Raw genomic sequence first — 17,780 nt, 5'->3', positions numbered from 1 at the left:
CCAGATAAAACCTACATGCTCATAAAAATGGGAGAGACAGACTAATTTGATAACTTTCCAGCTATTTAAAGCTGCTTGTTATTTTTAATATATTCATTCACCAGATGTTTTTCTGATAACAACATTTATATCTCAGAATATTTTACATAAAGATATTAGAAAAATACCCTTAAGTAATTACTGTATTACCTTGAGGACTGGATTTCAAATTCCTTGTTATGAACTGCTTAATCTCAAAACTATAATATAAAACTAGTTATATAATTATAGAATTTTAAGATAAAAATATACTTATCTCCTTGGAGAAATCCATCTCTCTGCAAAAACTTAATTTCTTCACAGAACATGAAAATAAGATACAAAATTTAGGAATTCTATGTCTGTTATGTTTTCAGTTTTGAAAGGCCCATGAGAATAATTTCCAAAGATAAAAACGGCATTGTTTCTGACAAACAACTTTTATACTTTTTCTCTAGTTGACATTTTATTAAATAAAACCAAAACATTATTAAACAAACATAGTTTTTCCTTGTAATTCATAAACTGTTTCCAAAACAAGATGAGAACTTGACAGTGAAAAGAAAGAATTGATATAAATAACCTGTCTTCACTGATTTACCATCATTTACAAGGCAAAACCAAGTTGGATAACTTTGATACAGCTTCAAGATTCTGAACTCATCAGTTGTATAGTGTGTGTAAGATTAAAGTAGAGTGATTTCTTGTTTCTGTCTTTACACTCATTTGCTTTGTTTCCTTTCTACAGATTCCTCAAATGGTATCAAAACAAGGCATAAGACTGAAAATACAATTCTAGAAATGAGATTTACTAGCAGTGGACCCCTCTGCTTATTATTAGTGGTTAAAAAACAAAATAGTGGGGAAATAGAGCACCATTGCTATATTAGAGCCGACTAAATTAAATCAGAAAGCCCTTTAAACATGAAATAATGTGGATTATGGCTGATCTGGAAATCAGCCAGAGGAGAGGGGTGGAGAATACCAATACAAGGACTCATTCACACTCGTAAGAGAACACTGGTTTTCAAGATGAAAACAAACATGAGAAGATGAATGTGTTTTCTATGTGTAATCATTTACATTCTATCTAAAATCCAACAATATAAGCCTTCGACCATAATGTAGATACAAGTATAGTATTAGAGACTGTTGGAATTGCTACTTTTTCACTGTCTGTCAATAATTCTCTCTCTTAATTTGAAGCTTAGAATTGCAATAATGACAAGTACTGGTATAAAAGCATACAGTACAAGGAAATCGACTGTGAACCGGGCCAATGCCCCGGGATAGTTTTTTTCAATGAACCGGACGCCTTGGGATAAAACACACGCAGGATTATTTGCAGTGGAACTGTTGGCTCCACCTGTCGAAAGAAACAAACAATTTCTTTAGCAGTAGATCAGTAAAACTCAGGCTCCAGTCTCTAGCTCATGCCACTCCCTGACATCACTCCCATGGTTCTTCACAGCAGTAAAAATACCCACAGCAATATTTCTCATCACTGTGGAATAAAACCAGACAAGCCCTATGTTTCTGTGGTTAATCCATAATCTACTTTTTGAAGGGAAGAAAAAAGGGTCACTTAGGAGCTCTCTCTTTTGTTCATGCCAAACAAAGATTTACGCTTTTTCAGACATATTATCTGGAGTGGCATCAAGAAGCAAGATGCCCCATGTGGTAGACTTGCAGTGTTCATATGTGTTGAGGGTTCCAAAATGCAAGAAACCGTGACTGTCTGAAGGGCACATTAAAAATGAGGCGTTCATTGGTACTAAGAGAGTAATGGAATTCATTTTCTAACAGTTGTTGATCTTGTAATAAAGAGGTGCAGGAAAGAATAGGTAAAAAATACGCAGACTTGGAGAGAAGCACAGACACCTGGCTACAACATCTCAAATATCTTAGGGTAGGTCCAAAGCTGTAAGTTTTACCCCACTAATGTGTATTAGCTACTAACCCTGCCAACCTGATTAATTCTCTTGTTTTGCACGTTATCTTGCTCACAACCAGCAAAGCACAGCCTGACAGACCCAAGCTGCTCAATAAATACCATGGAAATACATTTGAACTGAAGCCTGTCTAGTATCAGAAGAGATACCTGGTCAGTTATTTGTTACCTCTCAATACTCCCTCCACTGATGTTTGATCTTAGATTGTGCAATTCTCTTGATTCTCTATTTGTATAACATTGCTCAAAAAAAAAATTCCAGCCTGTAATAAACTTAGCTTCCAAAATTCCTCCAAAGAGGGGATAAGAGAACAGGTGAAAAAGAGAAAGATGAAAGATCTTGAAAAATGAGAAATGGTTGGAACAAAACAATCATTCTGCTCTAATTTGCTGATGTGGCATTATAGTCTTTACTAAGTTCTTTTTAGCAAATCAAAAGTTACCTTTATTTTATCAGGATACAAGTGCATAGAAGGAAAATAAGCATCAACATATCATTAAGATTATTTTTAATGACTTCTTTTAAGCACTTACCACATGTGAAGTTTAAGCCATAAAATTCATTTACTACAAGGACTTCACTGCTGTATTTTTGAAACGTTAGAAAACTGAGTAGTTTGAAAGGTGTTGGCATTTCTTCAATGGTCCTTAAAGAAACAGAGAATTTCAGCTGACTTTTGCTACATAGTAAGAGCCCCCAAATTAAAACAAGCTCTCGTTGTTTGTAACCTGTGACAGAAACAGTTCTTGTCTCTACCTCTAGGGTTTTTTCCAGACATAAAGTCCAATTGTAGGGCTAAGTGATGAGACAACCATGAAGGCTGTCCCTGACTTTGCTACAGTGTCACAACATTCAGCCCTGACTTGTTTATGGACAGTCACAAAGAATTCCATGGTTGTTTGCTGTTCACATGGCAGTGATAAACTGAAAATGACAATACCCAATATAAACCTCACTTGCCAAAATGTGTTGCTTTCAAAGTAAGAAACCACCACCCCTCCCTCCATCTTCCAAGTAAGACTGAATAGCAATTCATTGCCTCAATAATAACAAAGCAAAAATGAAGCAAAAATAATGAGAAGAAACATTCAACAAGATTAGGCAATTTCAGCATCTAAAACACTTCAAGACTTATAATTCAACAACAAAAAAAATTAACAGGAAAAAACCCAGCAGCCTAAGTCTCAATGCTATTTTTAATGTCCTTCATTGCTTATGAAGATTAATCAAAAATAAACATAATAGTAAATGAGCAATGTCTGTGCTGTAAAATAAGGTTAGAAACCACTCTAATGCTTTCAAGTTATCATTAAGGCATTAGACTAAGGAAGCAGGAATAAATGTCTTGTCACTATAAACACACATCTTCCTGAAATTAGGCAGAGACCAAACAATTAGACATTAACCTAGCTTTATATTGTAAGTATAAGCTGAGGTCTACTTTAAAGAGACAAAGCATCATCAACTTTGTGAAGATTCAGATGGTTTTCTTGAGGACAACACCATCTGTTTGTTAGGCTAATTTCATTTTCATTGGGAGGGTCTCAGGTAAGCATGTCCTACTTACTCAACATCTCAGGAATTGCTTTTAACAATTACACATTTATTCTGGTATGTCCTTCAAAAAAACCCAGTGATTTCAGTATTGACAAACACAAGAGGAAAACTGTTCAAACTTCATGCAATTAAAACACAAAATCATTTATTTGCACAGTAACAGAGGAAGTGCATCACAATTTTCCCACATATTTATTACACCACTTAATAATTTTTATAGATTTCTGTCTGTATGGGTAGAAAGAGTGACTGAAAAGTTTACTGGCTAAACTGAATAATAATACTAGTAAGACAGTCGAGAGCAACTGCTTTTTTCAACCAGATTACCAGTGTTTAATGTCTGATAAGTTCCAGCAGTAACTAAAAGATGTAGGAAGAGAGATTTTTGGTAGGCTCCTTTATTGAGGACAGCATTTCACAACATCATGTTGGCATCAGTAAAAAAATTAAGGTTATAATAATTGTTCAGTTTTATCTTCAATGTATTTGCAAAAACTGGGGGAAATCCTCAATATCTTTGTTGATATCTAAAGATATTAAGTGTCTGTTTTCTGTTTTTAGTACAAGACCCAAAAGGATTAGGTAGTTCTGCCTCTGAAGGAGCTCAGCTGCTCTTGCTTTTCCATTTCAACCTGTGCATGAATAGATTTCTGCAATACCAACTGTCCTAGAAACTCGTCCACAGTTGGATCATTTTAAGAGCAACACTGTAACAAAGTAAGATTTTTTCCTACCTTACCAGTCCTGTTCCCACTATCACACCAGCAGAATTAAGTAGCACCACGCCACTTTGGACTATATTTGGGTCTTGAACCACGCCAAGTATAACAAGTGTTAGTAGTTCACCAATCATGTGAGACGCTAGGACAACAGCAAAGAAAATTCCAAATCTGGAAGCATCAGGATACAATCCTGTAGTCCTGCACAAAGATGAGCAAAAGTACAGTTAAAAATCAATGTTTGGGAAGTAAAATTGGAAAGTAGCTTTTACTTTTTTTTCTATTTGTTTTTTTGCAATTATAGCTCTTTAAGTGAAGAGTTTATGCCTTGATCCTTAGTATATTGTCTGGAATCTTAACACAAAGAACATCCATTTACTATCTTGATATAAGTGCAGACACATGAGGTTTTCTCCATCTAGATTGAAGGGGGTTATGCAAAGATGTAATTCTTGTAGAAACCCAGGTTGTATCAAGACAATCACCATGGCTTTTCAATTCCTTAAACTAACCTGCTGCTTCTTGTAGAGTCTTTGCAGTGAGAGTCATGTAACTCACATATTTAAAGAACATCTTTATGCAGGTAATTAACAGGTGTGATTTTGCACTTCTGATAAGGTGCAAGCAAACAGAAGTATGGATATACTCAATTAAATGAAAAACTAATTGAATTCACCACCCATATAATTCATACCAATGCAATTTCCCCCATACTCCTGCATTCTTCAATGGAACATTCTGTTCTCAGTTTTCCCCTAGCTAATTCAAGGAAAAGAGTCCTCTCAATCTGTACTCAAGATTAAAAAGTTAAGAAAAGCCAGCAATTGCTTGAAAAAATATGACAGATGATGAAACCTTTTACTACATTGTGACATATTACTCATTTTCCAAAATACCTCATACCAAAATTGCATCCCACCAGGTGCACATTGAATGCTTTGCTTAGCTAACAAGCAGCAATTTGACATATAATTTTCTTTTATTTGTTGCTCAGTGCAAGACCCTACGTCTTTGTTTAAATCCACCATGTTCAAATATGATCTTAAAACAGAAGTATCAATTTTCTCACAGGCTTTCCTGTAGCATTTTTTGTAACACCAGAATAATTTATAAATAGATGGATGAACATTGACTCTTCCAGTATCAAACACTCAGCAAGCTATCAGGTATTTAACAACTTTTAAGTACAGACTGGTACAGAAGAAACAGTTTTCCAAAGTCCTGGCAGAAAACTATCACCTCTGAGACGCTCTAATTTTACACAGAGATATGGAGACACAAGCTAGTAAATCTGGGGTATGAATAGAACAGAAAACACCTAAAAAAAAAGAGAAAAAAAGACAGCCCAAAGAGAGAATAGAACAGCAATAGAATAGAACAGCAATAACAACTTGATGGGAACTGTTAGATTTCCCAGGGGTATCTTCAGCTAGGAAAATCTGCATAGACAGGACATTTACTTTATTGCAGAGAGGCTCTCTTTGAGCTTGGCCAGACCAGCCTTGTTTCTGATCAGGTCAGAGTTTGGGTCTGCCTGACTGCCAACTGTCTGACCCCACAAACACAAACTCTATGAGAAACGGCTTGTAAGAACACATGCCAGAGGTTGTCAAAGTCTCTCAAAAAGCTAGTCCATCCAGGAAAGTTCAGTCCTGCATAACAACTGCCAAAATTTCATCCAGAAACTGCTTGCCCTGAGAGGTCTAAGAGGATTGTGAAATCACTTTGACACATCCCCGGTGGCTTCCAAGCAACTGCAATATTGGAAAGATAATATCTGTAAATATTACCCATTAACTGGAGACTCACAATTTATTGTTGATTGTGTCTGAGCCAACCAAAGCACAGGGGCAAAGTCTCTGCCCATGTGGGTTCCCTGTTTGTTAAGGAGTTGAGCGTGTCGTTGAGCCTGGAAAGCTGCTTTCCAAATGGCTGTGTCCTCTGCACCAGTCACAAACAGAAGGTCAGCACAGCACTTAGTGGGAGGAAGAGTAATTTCTGTCTGTCTGTGAAATAAAGGCTTCTCAGGGAGCCCTGCCTGAAGCAGGCAGCACTGACAGCTTGCAGAAATAAAAGCCCAAGTAGCTAAGGGGACAAAGGTGGCTACTTTTCATATCAACACCAAACTACAAAAAAACCTTCATATGCATGCAAGTCCTCAAACCTGGAAGAGCAGAAATCTTCCTCTCAGAAATCTTCTCTTTTCACTGAGATTTCAAATGGAAAGAATTAAGTAAATGATGAGCACTGCCCCACACTGCCTACTATAGACCAGAGGGAAGAAGAGAATAGTCATCCTTTTTTTCCTGAGTTTTTCCAGATGGAGGAAAAACGTTACCACAAAATTCCCTGTGCAGAAATTCTGATTCAGAAGTCCAAGCAATTTTGTGTAGTTTTACTTTATCAATTTTCCATCCATCTTACTGGAAAGTAAGAGCACTAACAAGCACAGCTACAACAGAATGACTCCTGCACTTCAGCTCTTTTATGAGGGTGTATCCACTTACCATTTTTGAACAGCTCATCAGAGAACATACATCCACGACACAAACCAAGCCTGCTCATCACTTGTAAACATTTTACTACAGACTGCCAACTGACTGCAACTGTCCCAGGAAAACTAAAATTAACTTTGGTGTACTAGACATCTCTCAACATTAGAAAAGAAAAAGACAGAAGGACAGACATTTGTGCTTTTTCTGGAGGGTGTAAGAAAGGGATCCAGATTTCATCACTTCCGTATGCTGTAGTAAACCCCAATGTCCCAGGAAATAAAAGTTTTGTTACTGTCATGTACCTACAGGTGACTTCCTCACTTTGGGGTTTTTTTTTTTTTGGGTTCCTGTCTTTCTAAATGCAACATAAAATGACACTTCCTGCTTTTAATATGACACAAGGATGATAACTGTACCAGGTCCATTAAAACTTTCCAAGTTACCTAGAGAACTGGTAATTTACTTACTGGGGAAGTATTTTCAGCTCTGCCTGAAAGTGAAGGGCTAAATTTGTGTCATCTTTCCTTATGCTTTCTGTGTAATCATTTTGAGAGACAACAGCAGGAAGCTATGCCAGGAGGCCTTTTGCTGACATCTTAACTGACACTAGTAAAAAAAGAAAATGCCAATCCAACAGATGGTCCAAATGCTTACCAGTATATGAAGGTGCTGAAAATGGCCACGCTGATGACACTGAAGGGCAGGAAATGGACTATATAAGCTACAAGCATTTGCCATTTCTTATACAAGCCGTCTTTACTTTCTTGGTCACTGATAGCACGTAGAGGTGGGACTGAATTAAATATATAAGAAGTAAAGTAAATTACCATTCAACAGAGAGAGGAAGACTTGTTAGCAGAAATTATCTGAAGCACAGAGACAATTTTGAGAATATATCACAAATATTCTGCACAAACCACTCTGATCACTTTTTCCCCCACTATAAATGCAAAGCGTGCTCCCTGCAGATTGCAAACATTGGTAAGCTTAATGAAAGAGGCCTAACTTATGAGCATGCAGGACAGCCTTCTCTTTTTGCATATACAAATTAAAGATACGAGAAAACCTCTGTCACTGGGTAGTTTATTGAGGCGCTCTGATTTCAAGCTGATGACAGCAGTGTATGTTCCCTACATGAGCAAAACAGTTTTTAGAGCTGTAAATGGAAACTACGTTGCTTTCACCTGTAATAGAAAAATCCTTTAAAAAATGTAATCATCACATAATACTCATAAATCAAATAATGCTTAATTGCTGTCAAAGCTGTTTTGTATTTCCATCCTTTCCACGCGTCTGATTTTGAGCTCACTTAGATATTAACTAGACCTAGACTTTGTCTTGTCTATAAAATGCTACACACAGGCAAATCTCTTGCACAATTTAGAACAAAGCCTTCATAGACAGGTCAGCTGTAAAAACAGGGATCAGGGCATATTCCCTTAAATTCCACTGAATGTTGTGCTTCTGTATAAACTCTGACATTACCTAGAACAGTGAAGATTGTTTAAATTACTATCTTCAAAACATACTTTTTCTTATTTAAGACAAGAGTGGCAGCAACACATGCTGCTGCATGTAAGACAGGACAGAAACTCACACAGGGCCACAGCATTGAGCATCCCTGTGTAGGGGGGGGCACTCACGCACTGGTAGACAAGCCCCACGCGGTCCTGCACAGCTCCCTGGGCCAGGTCACTCCTTAGTCTAAGAAGGAAAAAGGCTATAAACAAGCCAAACAACAGATTCTGGAGGAGACGCATGATGACGCCTATCTTATCTCTGGAGAGGTTTCTTGTTGTTCTCCTGATAATGAAACAAAACAACAAGAGGCTTGTTAGCTACAACTGAATAGACGTTGGTAGGGTAGTAAGCTTTGAACAAATCTTAGACACACAGTATCCACAAAGAGCTCATATATTAAACAATATATGTACAGTGGGAGATCAAATAACCAAGGAGCTGCATCTATACATGGAGGAGAAATCTGAAAGATTAGTGGAGAAGATAATTGCTTTAAAAATGGAGTGTGGGGAGGAAATCTTACCGTAAAAGAATCAATATTTGGTAAAAGCCACTGGGCAAGTCTTTGTTTTTGAATGGTATTGGTGGCAGCTCCTTCATACACTTTGTTTTTTCAAAGGCTGCCAGTACTTTGCTAAAGATCTCTGAGTTTCTATAGGCTGAAACAAATTGCTGAACCCTACTGTAGGTTTTGAGTTCGTGTTCCTTGCTTCGGGTGTCCACAGATGTCAGATCCACTGTAAAATAACAAAGTTTTTACTTTATATATGCATCACTTTCCCTTCATATCTTTTTTCCCCTTAGAAGCAACTAAATTCTTCTTGTCTCCATTCTAAAATGTGCAAAGACGAAAAGATAATTGAACGCATTCAAGGCTTCTTTCTCCCTTCTGTCAGATGCAGCACAAATGAATTAACTGTGCAGCCACAAGAAATCTGTTTATTGTGACTTCTGTAGGATCCTGCAGTTTCAGGTCCTGAAATGCAAGGCCTGAGCACTGTGCTGGTCAGACCTTTAGCACTCTCCCTGGACAACACAGAGCTGTAGAGAGCAAGACAAAGCACCAGAGGATGAACATTTCTGAAGACAAAGAGATTACTTATCTGGTCATGTATTTCTCAGGTTTCCAGCCAAATGCTCAGACGGCACCACAGCTCCCCCTTGTCCTCTGCCCACCCCTCCATAACTATGGAGCTTTATTTTTTTATTAGTGTGAACTCACATTGTTCTTCTCTACTTGAGCTGTTAATGCATTGTTGCCCTGGGTTTCACCTACCTCCTTTGCAGACATACTTCTCTTTTAATGTGAAATCAGAGGACGTTCAGCTGGCCAGATTCCCCTAGCAGGCTCAGCCCAAGCTGAAGGAAGTATTACTGACTGCCGTGGAACTCAGGAAAGGTAGCTATTTCACAGAGTTAATGTCCCTTTCTAGTAAGTCCACCTAAACATACTCCTGGCACCAGCAATTCTTTTGAATTAGATAGGAAATTTGTGTGTTCCATTTTTACAAACCACAGAGATTCAGTAATAGTGCTAAAATGCCTTAGACATTTCCCTTTTCCCTAACAGCAATGAATTAGCCAAGATTTTGAAAACTGGACTGTTGTTCTCAGCAATATTTTTTCTTGCCCAATTTTATATTACTCTCCTACATCTGGTAAGATGACTTCATCAGTTATTTATTTCTAAGGTTTCTCTCATCCTTAGATTTCAGTTTTGCAATGTTCTGTTCTACTTCAAAATACAAATCCAATCTTGTCCAAGATTCTTAATTTGTCCTCAAGACCTGAATTAGGCTTATGAATAGTTCCCTGGTGTTCTGGAAATCTGGAATTTAGCAGAATTGTCTTTAATGGTAAACATATCCAAAATGAACCCTTCGCTTCTACAAACATGAACATCCCAAATGCAGAAACACCTTTTAAAATTTGGCCGGTGTGACTTGCTGGAAGTCACACAGGAAATAAATGGCAACCAGGTGTGCTTTAAAAGAATTGTAACACTGACTACTAACTAGACCAACTAGCTAATGCCTACCATGCATTAGTACTTTTTATAAACATGTGACAGTTCAACAATATAATCCACACTCAATACACAGGATCTATTTTCCTCTGCTGCTGGTGTAAATGATATCAGAATCTGTCCCTTCATTCACATCAAATCACACAAAAAATATAAACTACCAATTTTCAAAAGACTAAATATTCTGATGATTCTTTGCTCTAATCTGTATTTTTTCCCTTTCTTGTCACATTCAAAGGTTGACATTTGAAGAATGCCGTACTGTCTTTACCAAGCTTTTTTAAAAGTGGGTCTAAATCTCAAATCATCTATGCTTTTCAAGACTATTCAAATTCATGAAGGCAAAATTATCCTCACTGTCATACCAGTATTTTCAGCTTTATCCCATTCCAGCTTCATGTCAACAACCATCCTCTCTTCTCACTGAGTTTAGAATGCCATGTAGACAATAGGAAAACAGTGCCTGCTCTGAATGCAGATTTTTGGATCGGTCAAATTCCCTGGTTAGTGCTCAGCTAGTATTGCCAGAAATTAACCTAACTTTTAAATAGATTTACATACATGACTGCATATCCATACACATACAAACACATCCACATTCTCTTCAAACCCGTGCCTGTAGGGATCAGGGACATGGATGTCCTGCAGCAAAACCAAGCCTCATTTCCAAAGTCTCCCGCTGACCCTTTTTTTTTTCATCCTGAATTGGTAAAACAATACTCTACATCTTATGCCAACAGCTTGCTATCATCAGCTCCTGAAACATTCATTCTGTCCCAGTAGTTCACCCTGGTATTAGCAACTCCCCAAACTTTCAGAAAGCTCAAATTCAGAATTCCTGGAAATGGATTCCTCAGGTCATCCCATATTTATTCTATATCCTTCCCTCCACGTAACAACTCTTTTCAGTTGCTTGGCATCACAGAGTCTGTAAGAGCATGGGATTTTCCACAGTTTTGGAATCAAATTAATTTTCCAACATCCAGTGCACAGCCATAGGGAAATGCAATCAGGAATCCACAGTTTTCATGAAGTTGAGATTCTTTTTTTATTGCCAGTATACTCCTTTACTACAAATATGGCTCTTTTATAGAGTCATTAGGAATGACATGGGGCCAGCCCTCTCTCTGAGCTGAAAATAATTAAAAAGTTGGAGCAGAATTCAAACACATTTCTATCTCTGGAAAAACTTTAACTTGGGGAAGAAAACGAATTGTTTTACTGAAACAACTTAGACAAACTTACCATAGAAGTCAAAAGGATTTGATTGCTCAGGACAAGAATAGCCACAGTCACTAAAAAATGTGATCATTTCCATAGGGCTCCCACAGAAAACCATTTCTCCAAAGCTCATGATGGCTATTTTATCAAATAACTGTTGGGGAAAAATTAATATATTAGCAGTATGTACAAAGATGCACAGAACATGCTGACTTGGAAGGAATCTATCAGTCACATCAAGTCCAACTCTTGGTCCTGCATATGACACTCCAAGAATCACACCTGTTCCTGAGAGCTTTGTCCAAAAGCTTCTCGAACTCTGTCATACTTGGTGCTGTGGCCACTTCCCTGGGGAGCCTGTTCCCAACCACCCTCTGTGTGAAAAATATTTTTCTAATATCCAGCCTAAACCTCCCCTGTCACACTTCAGGCAATTCCCTCAGGTCCTGTCACTGGGCACCACAGCGATCAGATCAGGAGTGCATTCATTCTTGAGTACAGCTACTGTCTTGGTAATAGAAATGCTTTGATGGGAAAAACAGTTTTGACACATTCAAACTTCCTTATTATATTTCTCCCAAAAGAAGTTTGTCCTTTCTTTCACTCCTCTCATTGGTGGTTATGCAAAATGACACATCTTTAAGCTCCAGTGGTTCTCAAAACTGTCAATGACAACAGCATACAGAGGTAATCCACAAAAAGAGATGTGGCTTTCTGACTACACTTCTAGTGTACCTTCACTGACTGACTGACCTCCTGCTTAACAACCCCAGTCTGTAAAACCCCTCAAATTGTTGGCAAGATTATCCTGAAGTTCTTAAGGACTCTAACAGCACTGCTCTTCAGGGCAACATTTCCCAAGGCAAGGTTCCCACCATCAACAATCAATCCATGTTCTCATGACACCAGGGCTGCTTTCATTCCAGAAAAGCACTGTTACTGCCCTCTGGCTCCACATACATTTACACTCCATTCAGCCAGCCAGGGAGGAGGAGTTTTGCATTCATGTGGTGGATAAAAGCAAAATGATAAACAGTAATGGGAAGGGGGAAATGCTCTCCCAGCACAAACTCTGCAAGGCCAGACTGTCCCACCACATGACCATGGCATACCCACATGCCTTGTCATGGCTTCTCCCAGTGGTTTTGGTTTGGGTAGCTGCATAACACAAGTGTTAGGCACACAGTCAGAATCCATACTATTTTCACAGGGCAATGTGTCCCAAAGTGACTGGCACAAGGCCAGAGGTGTGAAATTCAAGAGAAGCCTCGAATTATGCAAAGGAAAGGAAAAGAGGCAGCTACACTGGATCTTGTACTCCCATCCTGAAAAGAACCTAAGTACTAGAAGGTCTGGTAGAAAATCCACTAGTGAGGAGTTATCATCTACCTTGAAAAGTTCTGAGCGAGGCTGATGGATTGTAAGAATCACAATCCTGTCTCTGTGTGCAAGCTCTGAGAGAAGCAAGACAAGCTGGTTTGCAGTCAGGCAGTCCAGCCCAGTTGTTGGCTCATCAAGTAGCATGACCTCTGTCAAATGACAAGGGATAGCTTTAAATTTCAGGTAAATGAGGAGCAAATGGCATAGATTCTGTCCTTAAAGCTAATTCAGCAAATAACATGGAAGTAACTTGGAAGTAAGTGAAGTTCCACACATAAAACAGGGTATGCACAGATATTGCCATGACATGATCCTTCAGTTTTAGTTAGTTTCAGTGGTTCAGTTTCAATGACTAGGAAAAAGGACATTGAAAACTACTTCAGAGCATAATACTTCTTTTTCTAAATTCATGTGAAATCTGAAAATTACCAAAATAGTTTCAATGCATACATCTGCTTCTAAGAACAATAATGATAAACTTCAGCATGCATAAAATTGTAAATATAAGCAACAAAATTAGCTAGGAGTTATATATTCTGAATTAAATGTATATATACACACAGAATTTGTTATGAACAAACCAAGTACTGTTAAAATACAGATGCAATTCCACAGATCGAAGCAGATGTTACTGCCTTTTCTTCATTATTTTATTGCACATGGAAGGGAAAAAATTATCACCAAATCCATTCTTTTCATAAAGATTAGACATAGCACAGAAGAGGGCAGTCCAACCTTGATCAGGGTACAGGGGAGTAAAGTTTTCACTACAGGTTTATCTACACTGAATTACTACAGTGTTTACTATAGAGCTTAGTGAGGTCCTGAGCAGCAACTATGCCCCAGGAGTCACCAGCAGCAGGGAAGTACCTCACTGTGCTATTTAAGCTCCTTCCTGCCTAATATGAAGTTGTAGCACACCCACATGGCTACAAGGACCCAAGCATCCAACAAATATGTGTTGTACACGCCCCCCCCCACCATGAGATTCTGGCACCTTCAAGAAGCTCTCTCAAAACTGACAAGATTTTTCCCATAGATAATCCTGCCATAGTTACCCAGGTTTGACTTCCTTTCTTTCGAATTTTTTTGGCTCTGGAACACATATGGCAGTCACACATACACAGATCAAGGGCAGCTACTCCACTACAAAACTCAGTGCTTGCACATGTATGGCTCCAATGTACTCAAAACGATAAATAAATGGGCCACAATCAACATTTGGGAAGAGTGAACCCAGATACAAAATTGAAAAATCCAAGTCTAAACCTATGTTCAGTCCTTAAGATTTTTTATTTGTCTGCTTTCCAAGATCAATGGCAGACCTCAGTTACTGCTTATTTTTTTCTGTCATCACCAGACTGGCTTCTGCTGAATTAAAGAACGCAAATGCTTTTTCATTTATAAGTGGTTTACAGAGGCCTGGTGTAGGAGCATGAAGTGACACAGCCTTGTTTTATTTTGAGAATCCATGCAGTGGTACTTACTGGGATCTTGTAAAAGCTGGGCTGCCACTGATACCCGACGCCTCTCACCCCCGGAAATTCCTGCAATGTTCTGGCTTCCAATTATTTTATCAGCAATGTGGCTGAGACTCAGCTCAACCATAACTGCATCTACCTGAAAAACAATTACAATTTCAAAAGACTAAACACAGCTCAACTCAGATATCTGTGTGCAGTGGTAAAAAACAGCAGAAAAAAGGATGCAATTTTAAGTTAAAGCTTACCAGTATCCTGCTTGCATCCATTCTGGCTGCACGGTATCTGGCCTATTTACTATTTGATTATTTTGAATACATTATTTCAATCATTTTTTAAAAAATAATTTCAATGTATTCTGAAGTGAGTAAATTTTAGCTTCACTTGACATTAAGAGATGAAAAGTTCAGAGGTGGGATTAGAAGTTAAGGTATGGAGCATAATGTACTGCTCTGGCTTCCAAAATCAGGGAGCAGGAAGGCACTTAAATTCTGGGAAATTACAGAGTGGAAGACTGGGGAAGAGAGAAGACAGAAAGCAAGACCCTCTGGTCAGGAATATCCAATTTTACTTCAAGAGAATTCAAAAAGAGCCCTTTAAATAAATCTGAAATACACTGATTTAATCAAGAAAACAGACCAGTGCTTTTTTGAGCTGTTGTGGTTAGTGAGAGATGTCCTACAGAGGTGGTGCCAAAATCAGTTGTGCTGTCCATGAGACCTGCCAGCACCCACAGCCCCAAATGCCCCAGAGAACTGAGGTTCCCCTCTAGGGAAGGGGAATTGGCCTCAATACCTAGACCAGTATCTCCTGCAGTAGTAACTGCTTCAGCTTTGGATGGGAGGGTTTTGTCCCAGCATAACTGTGATGCCCTGGGGTATCAGCACCAACTCCTTGAAGAGGTGGGACCACCAAAGAGATTGTGTCCTACTCCTCAGGAGGGGGATCTCTCCCCATGTGCAGAATGAGGATTACAAAATCTCATAAACATCAAACACAGCCATGGATGGAAAGTGCTGCTGCTGAAAGCATTACATGACATCCTGTATGACTTTCTGGTGGAAGACTGTAAAATACTGACCTTCTTTTTGATGGAACTATTGGAGCAATTCTTAAGAGTTAGTAAAGCTGTGTAGGTCAAAGACTCCTGTATGGTGAGAAAGCTTAACAAAGTGTCACTCTGAAACAAAAGTGAAGAGGAAAAAGCAGTTAGTCCTGTAGTAACTAAAATTTTGTCCCTCTTCATGCAAGCTTAATCGCTCATACAGCTTTATGAAGTGATTTCTCACAAATTTACTAGAAAAATCACACTCACACTACTCCATTAAACTAGCAACCTTTTTACACAAAAGGAAGCACAGTACACAAAAAATAAATATGGAAATCAACCTGTGGCACATAAGAGAAGCAATCTCTGAACTGTTCCCTCTTCAGCTGATGTCCATTCAGATACACTTCACCAAAGAAGTTGTCTTTATGTCCCAGTCTTCCTGATATTGCATCCAGAAGTGTTGTTTTCCCAGATCCTTTTAAACAACAAAATTTAATAATGTGCTGAGATGAATTTTATGACTCCAAGAGTGGTAGCCTGACTTGGATGGACACATATGAAAAGTGCAAAGTTGGATTTTTTTCTCAATAACTTTAAACTAATAGGCCCTGAAAACGCAGCTAATTAAGGGAAAGTAAATGGGAAAACTAGAATACAAATTAGCATTTAATTCATAAAAAGTCACACTTTACAGTGAAACATTTGAGTTTTGAAATAACCTTGTCTGTTATTAAAGTTGTAATTGTTAGTTAGGTGACAGAAGACTGAGCTCTGAAAACCAAGCACCAGTTTCAGAAAGCAAATGTTAAAATCAGCCACAATTTCATCATTTAAACCCCAGACCTCAGTCACATTCATGTTGCTGTGGAAGTCACCAGTATTAAGTGTGATCTTATTTTCTTTTAAAGTACTGGAACAACTTACCAGAATTTCCTAAAATCCCCATAATCTGGCCACTTTCTATGTGAAATGAAACATCCTTAAGTATCTGCCGGGTCCATTTTTTACAATATAAAGAAAAGTTCCACCACGGGCCAACACGCTCTCTTGGAAAACAAACATCAATAAAAAATTAGAGAGAGAATATGTAAAAATTTTGCATAAAGCAAGTGAATGGTTCATAGCTACTTACATTTGGGTTGGGAACTGCAAGGATTTTCAAATATAGAAAAATAAAAGTATTTCCCCCCCTTACCCTTTCCCCTCCTAAGGCTTCAACTTTGGCATTACCTGGAAAATAAAACGAGGACTGACTTTTCAGAATGATTGCTAAGAGCCTTTCTTTCGGACTACAACCAAATGGGGCAAACGTGAACTGTGGCTTTATTTGCTGATGATGTTTGCCAACCATTAATTCACCTGTCCCTTCCCTCAGGGCCTCGTGTTATCCCTCTGGCAGCAGCAAGAAAGGCAGCAGGAAAGGGCACAACGTTTGTAAACCTCCTCTAAAGCACGTCCTTCGGAGAAGGAGATGCGGAGAGGCTCCGGAGGGCTCTGCCCTGAGGCGGAGGGCCCGGCGCCATGAGGGGGCTCAGCACCATGAGGGGGCCGGTACCGTGAGAGGGTCTGGCACCATGACGGGCCCGGTACCATGAGGGGGCCAGCACCATAAGGAGTCGGGCACCATGAGGGGCCCAGCACCATGAAGGGCACGACACCATAAGGAGTCGGGCACCATGACGGGCCCGGTACCATGAGGGGGCCCAGCACCATGAAGGGCACGGCACCATAAGGAGTCGGGCACCATGAGGGGCCCAGCACCATGAAGGGCACGGCACCATAAGGAGTCGGGCACCATGAGGGGCCCAGCACCATGGCTCCTGCCGTGCTGGGCTGCGGCCGAGCCCTTAGCGCACAGTCCACAGCTCACAGCTCACATCCCACGGCCCACAGCCCAGCAACGCTGCCATACCCCCGGCGCAGGGACCTTCCGCACCGCCCTCCCAGCCCTACCTGATGGTGTAGGAGACACCCTGCACGCTGATGCTGTCGGGGAGCTGCCCCACAGCCTTCTCCTCGCCTGCGTGCCCGATGCTGCCGTTCTTCTCCAGGGTGCGAGACGCTCTGCCCGACATTCTCGGGTGTCGGTGCTCCGCAGCCTCCCCGCGTCCCTCAGGCTGCCGGCCGGGTCCCTGCCACCGCCACTGCCGCCGCCACCATTCCTGCCTGGCACCGCGCAGGGGCCCCGCCCGCTGTCCCGGGTCAGAGCAGGTCGCTGCCCTCGGCACTTGCCACCTCACAGAAAACAGACGCGTTCCCTGTTCTTTATCCAGAGAAGAACTGATCGGTGATTAGCTGAAGCCGCTATCTGATGTACCTTTAGCCCGAGCTATTAGTGCCCCGGGGGAGGGGAGTATTT

At 39.8% G+C, this 17,780-nt stretch overlaps 1 protein-coding gene across 1 annotated transcript; it reads right to left on the bottom strand.

The window, feature by feature from the left end:
* Positions 1-439: 439 nt before the first annotated feature.
* ABCG5 (ATP binding cassette subfamily G member 5) lies at positions 440-17,661 on the bottom strand. Its single transcript, XM_056488911.1, has 13 exons — positions 17,375-17,661; positions 16,346-16,467; positions 15,760-15,896; positions 15,452-15,550; positions 14,377-14,509; positions 12,899-13,038; positions 11,534-11,663; positions 8,786-8,999; positions 8,339-8,544; positions 7,396-7,534; positions 4,262-4,447; positions 2,504-2,616; positions 440-1,384 (listed from the first exon to the last, which is right to left on the bottom strand). Exons 1-13 carry the CDS (start codon positions 17,494-17,496, stop codon positions 1,188-1,190), a joined length of 1,938 nt encoding a protein of 645 aa, XP_056344886.1. The 5' UTR covers positions 17,497-17,661; the 3' UTR covers positions 440-1,187.
* Positions 17,662-17,780: the final 119 nt, after the last annotated feature.

Source organism: Oenanthe melanoleuca, chromosome 3 (assembly GCF_029582105.1).
Source record: "Oenanthe melanoleuca isolate GR-GAL-2019-014 chromosome 3, OMel1.0, whole genome shotgun sequence".
NCBI lineage: Eukaryota > Metazoa > Chordata > Aves > Passeriformes > Muscicapidae > Oenanthe > Oenanthe melanoleuca.
Note: the sequence above shows the minus strand (reverse complement) of the source record. Positions and strands in the feature narration are given on the sequence as shown.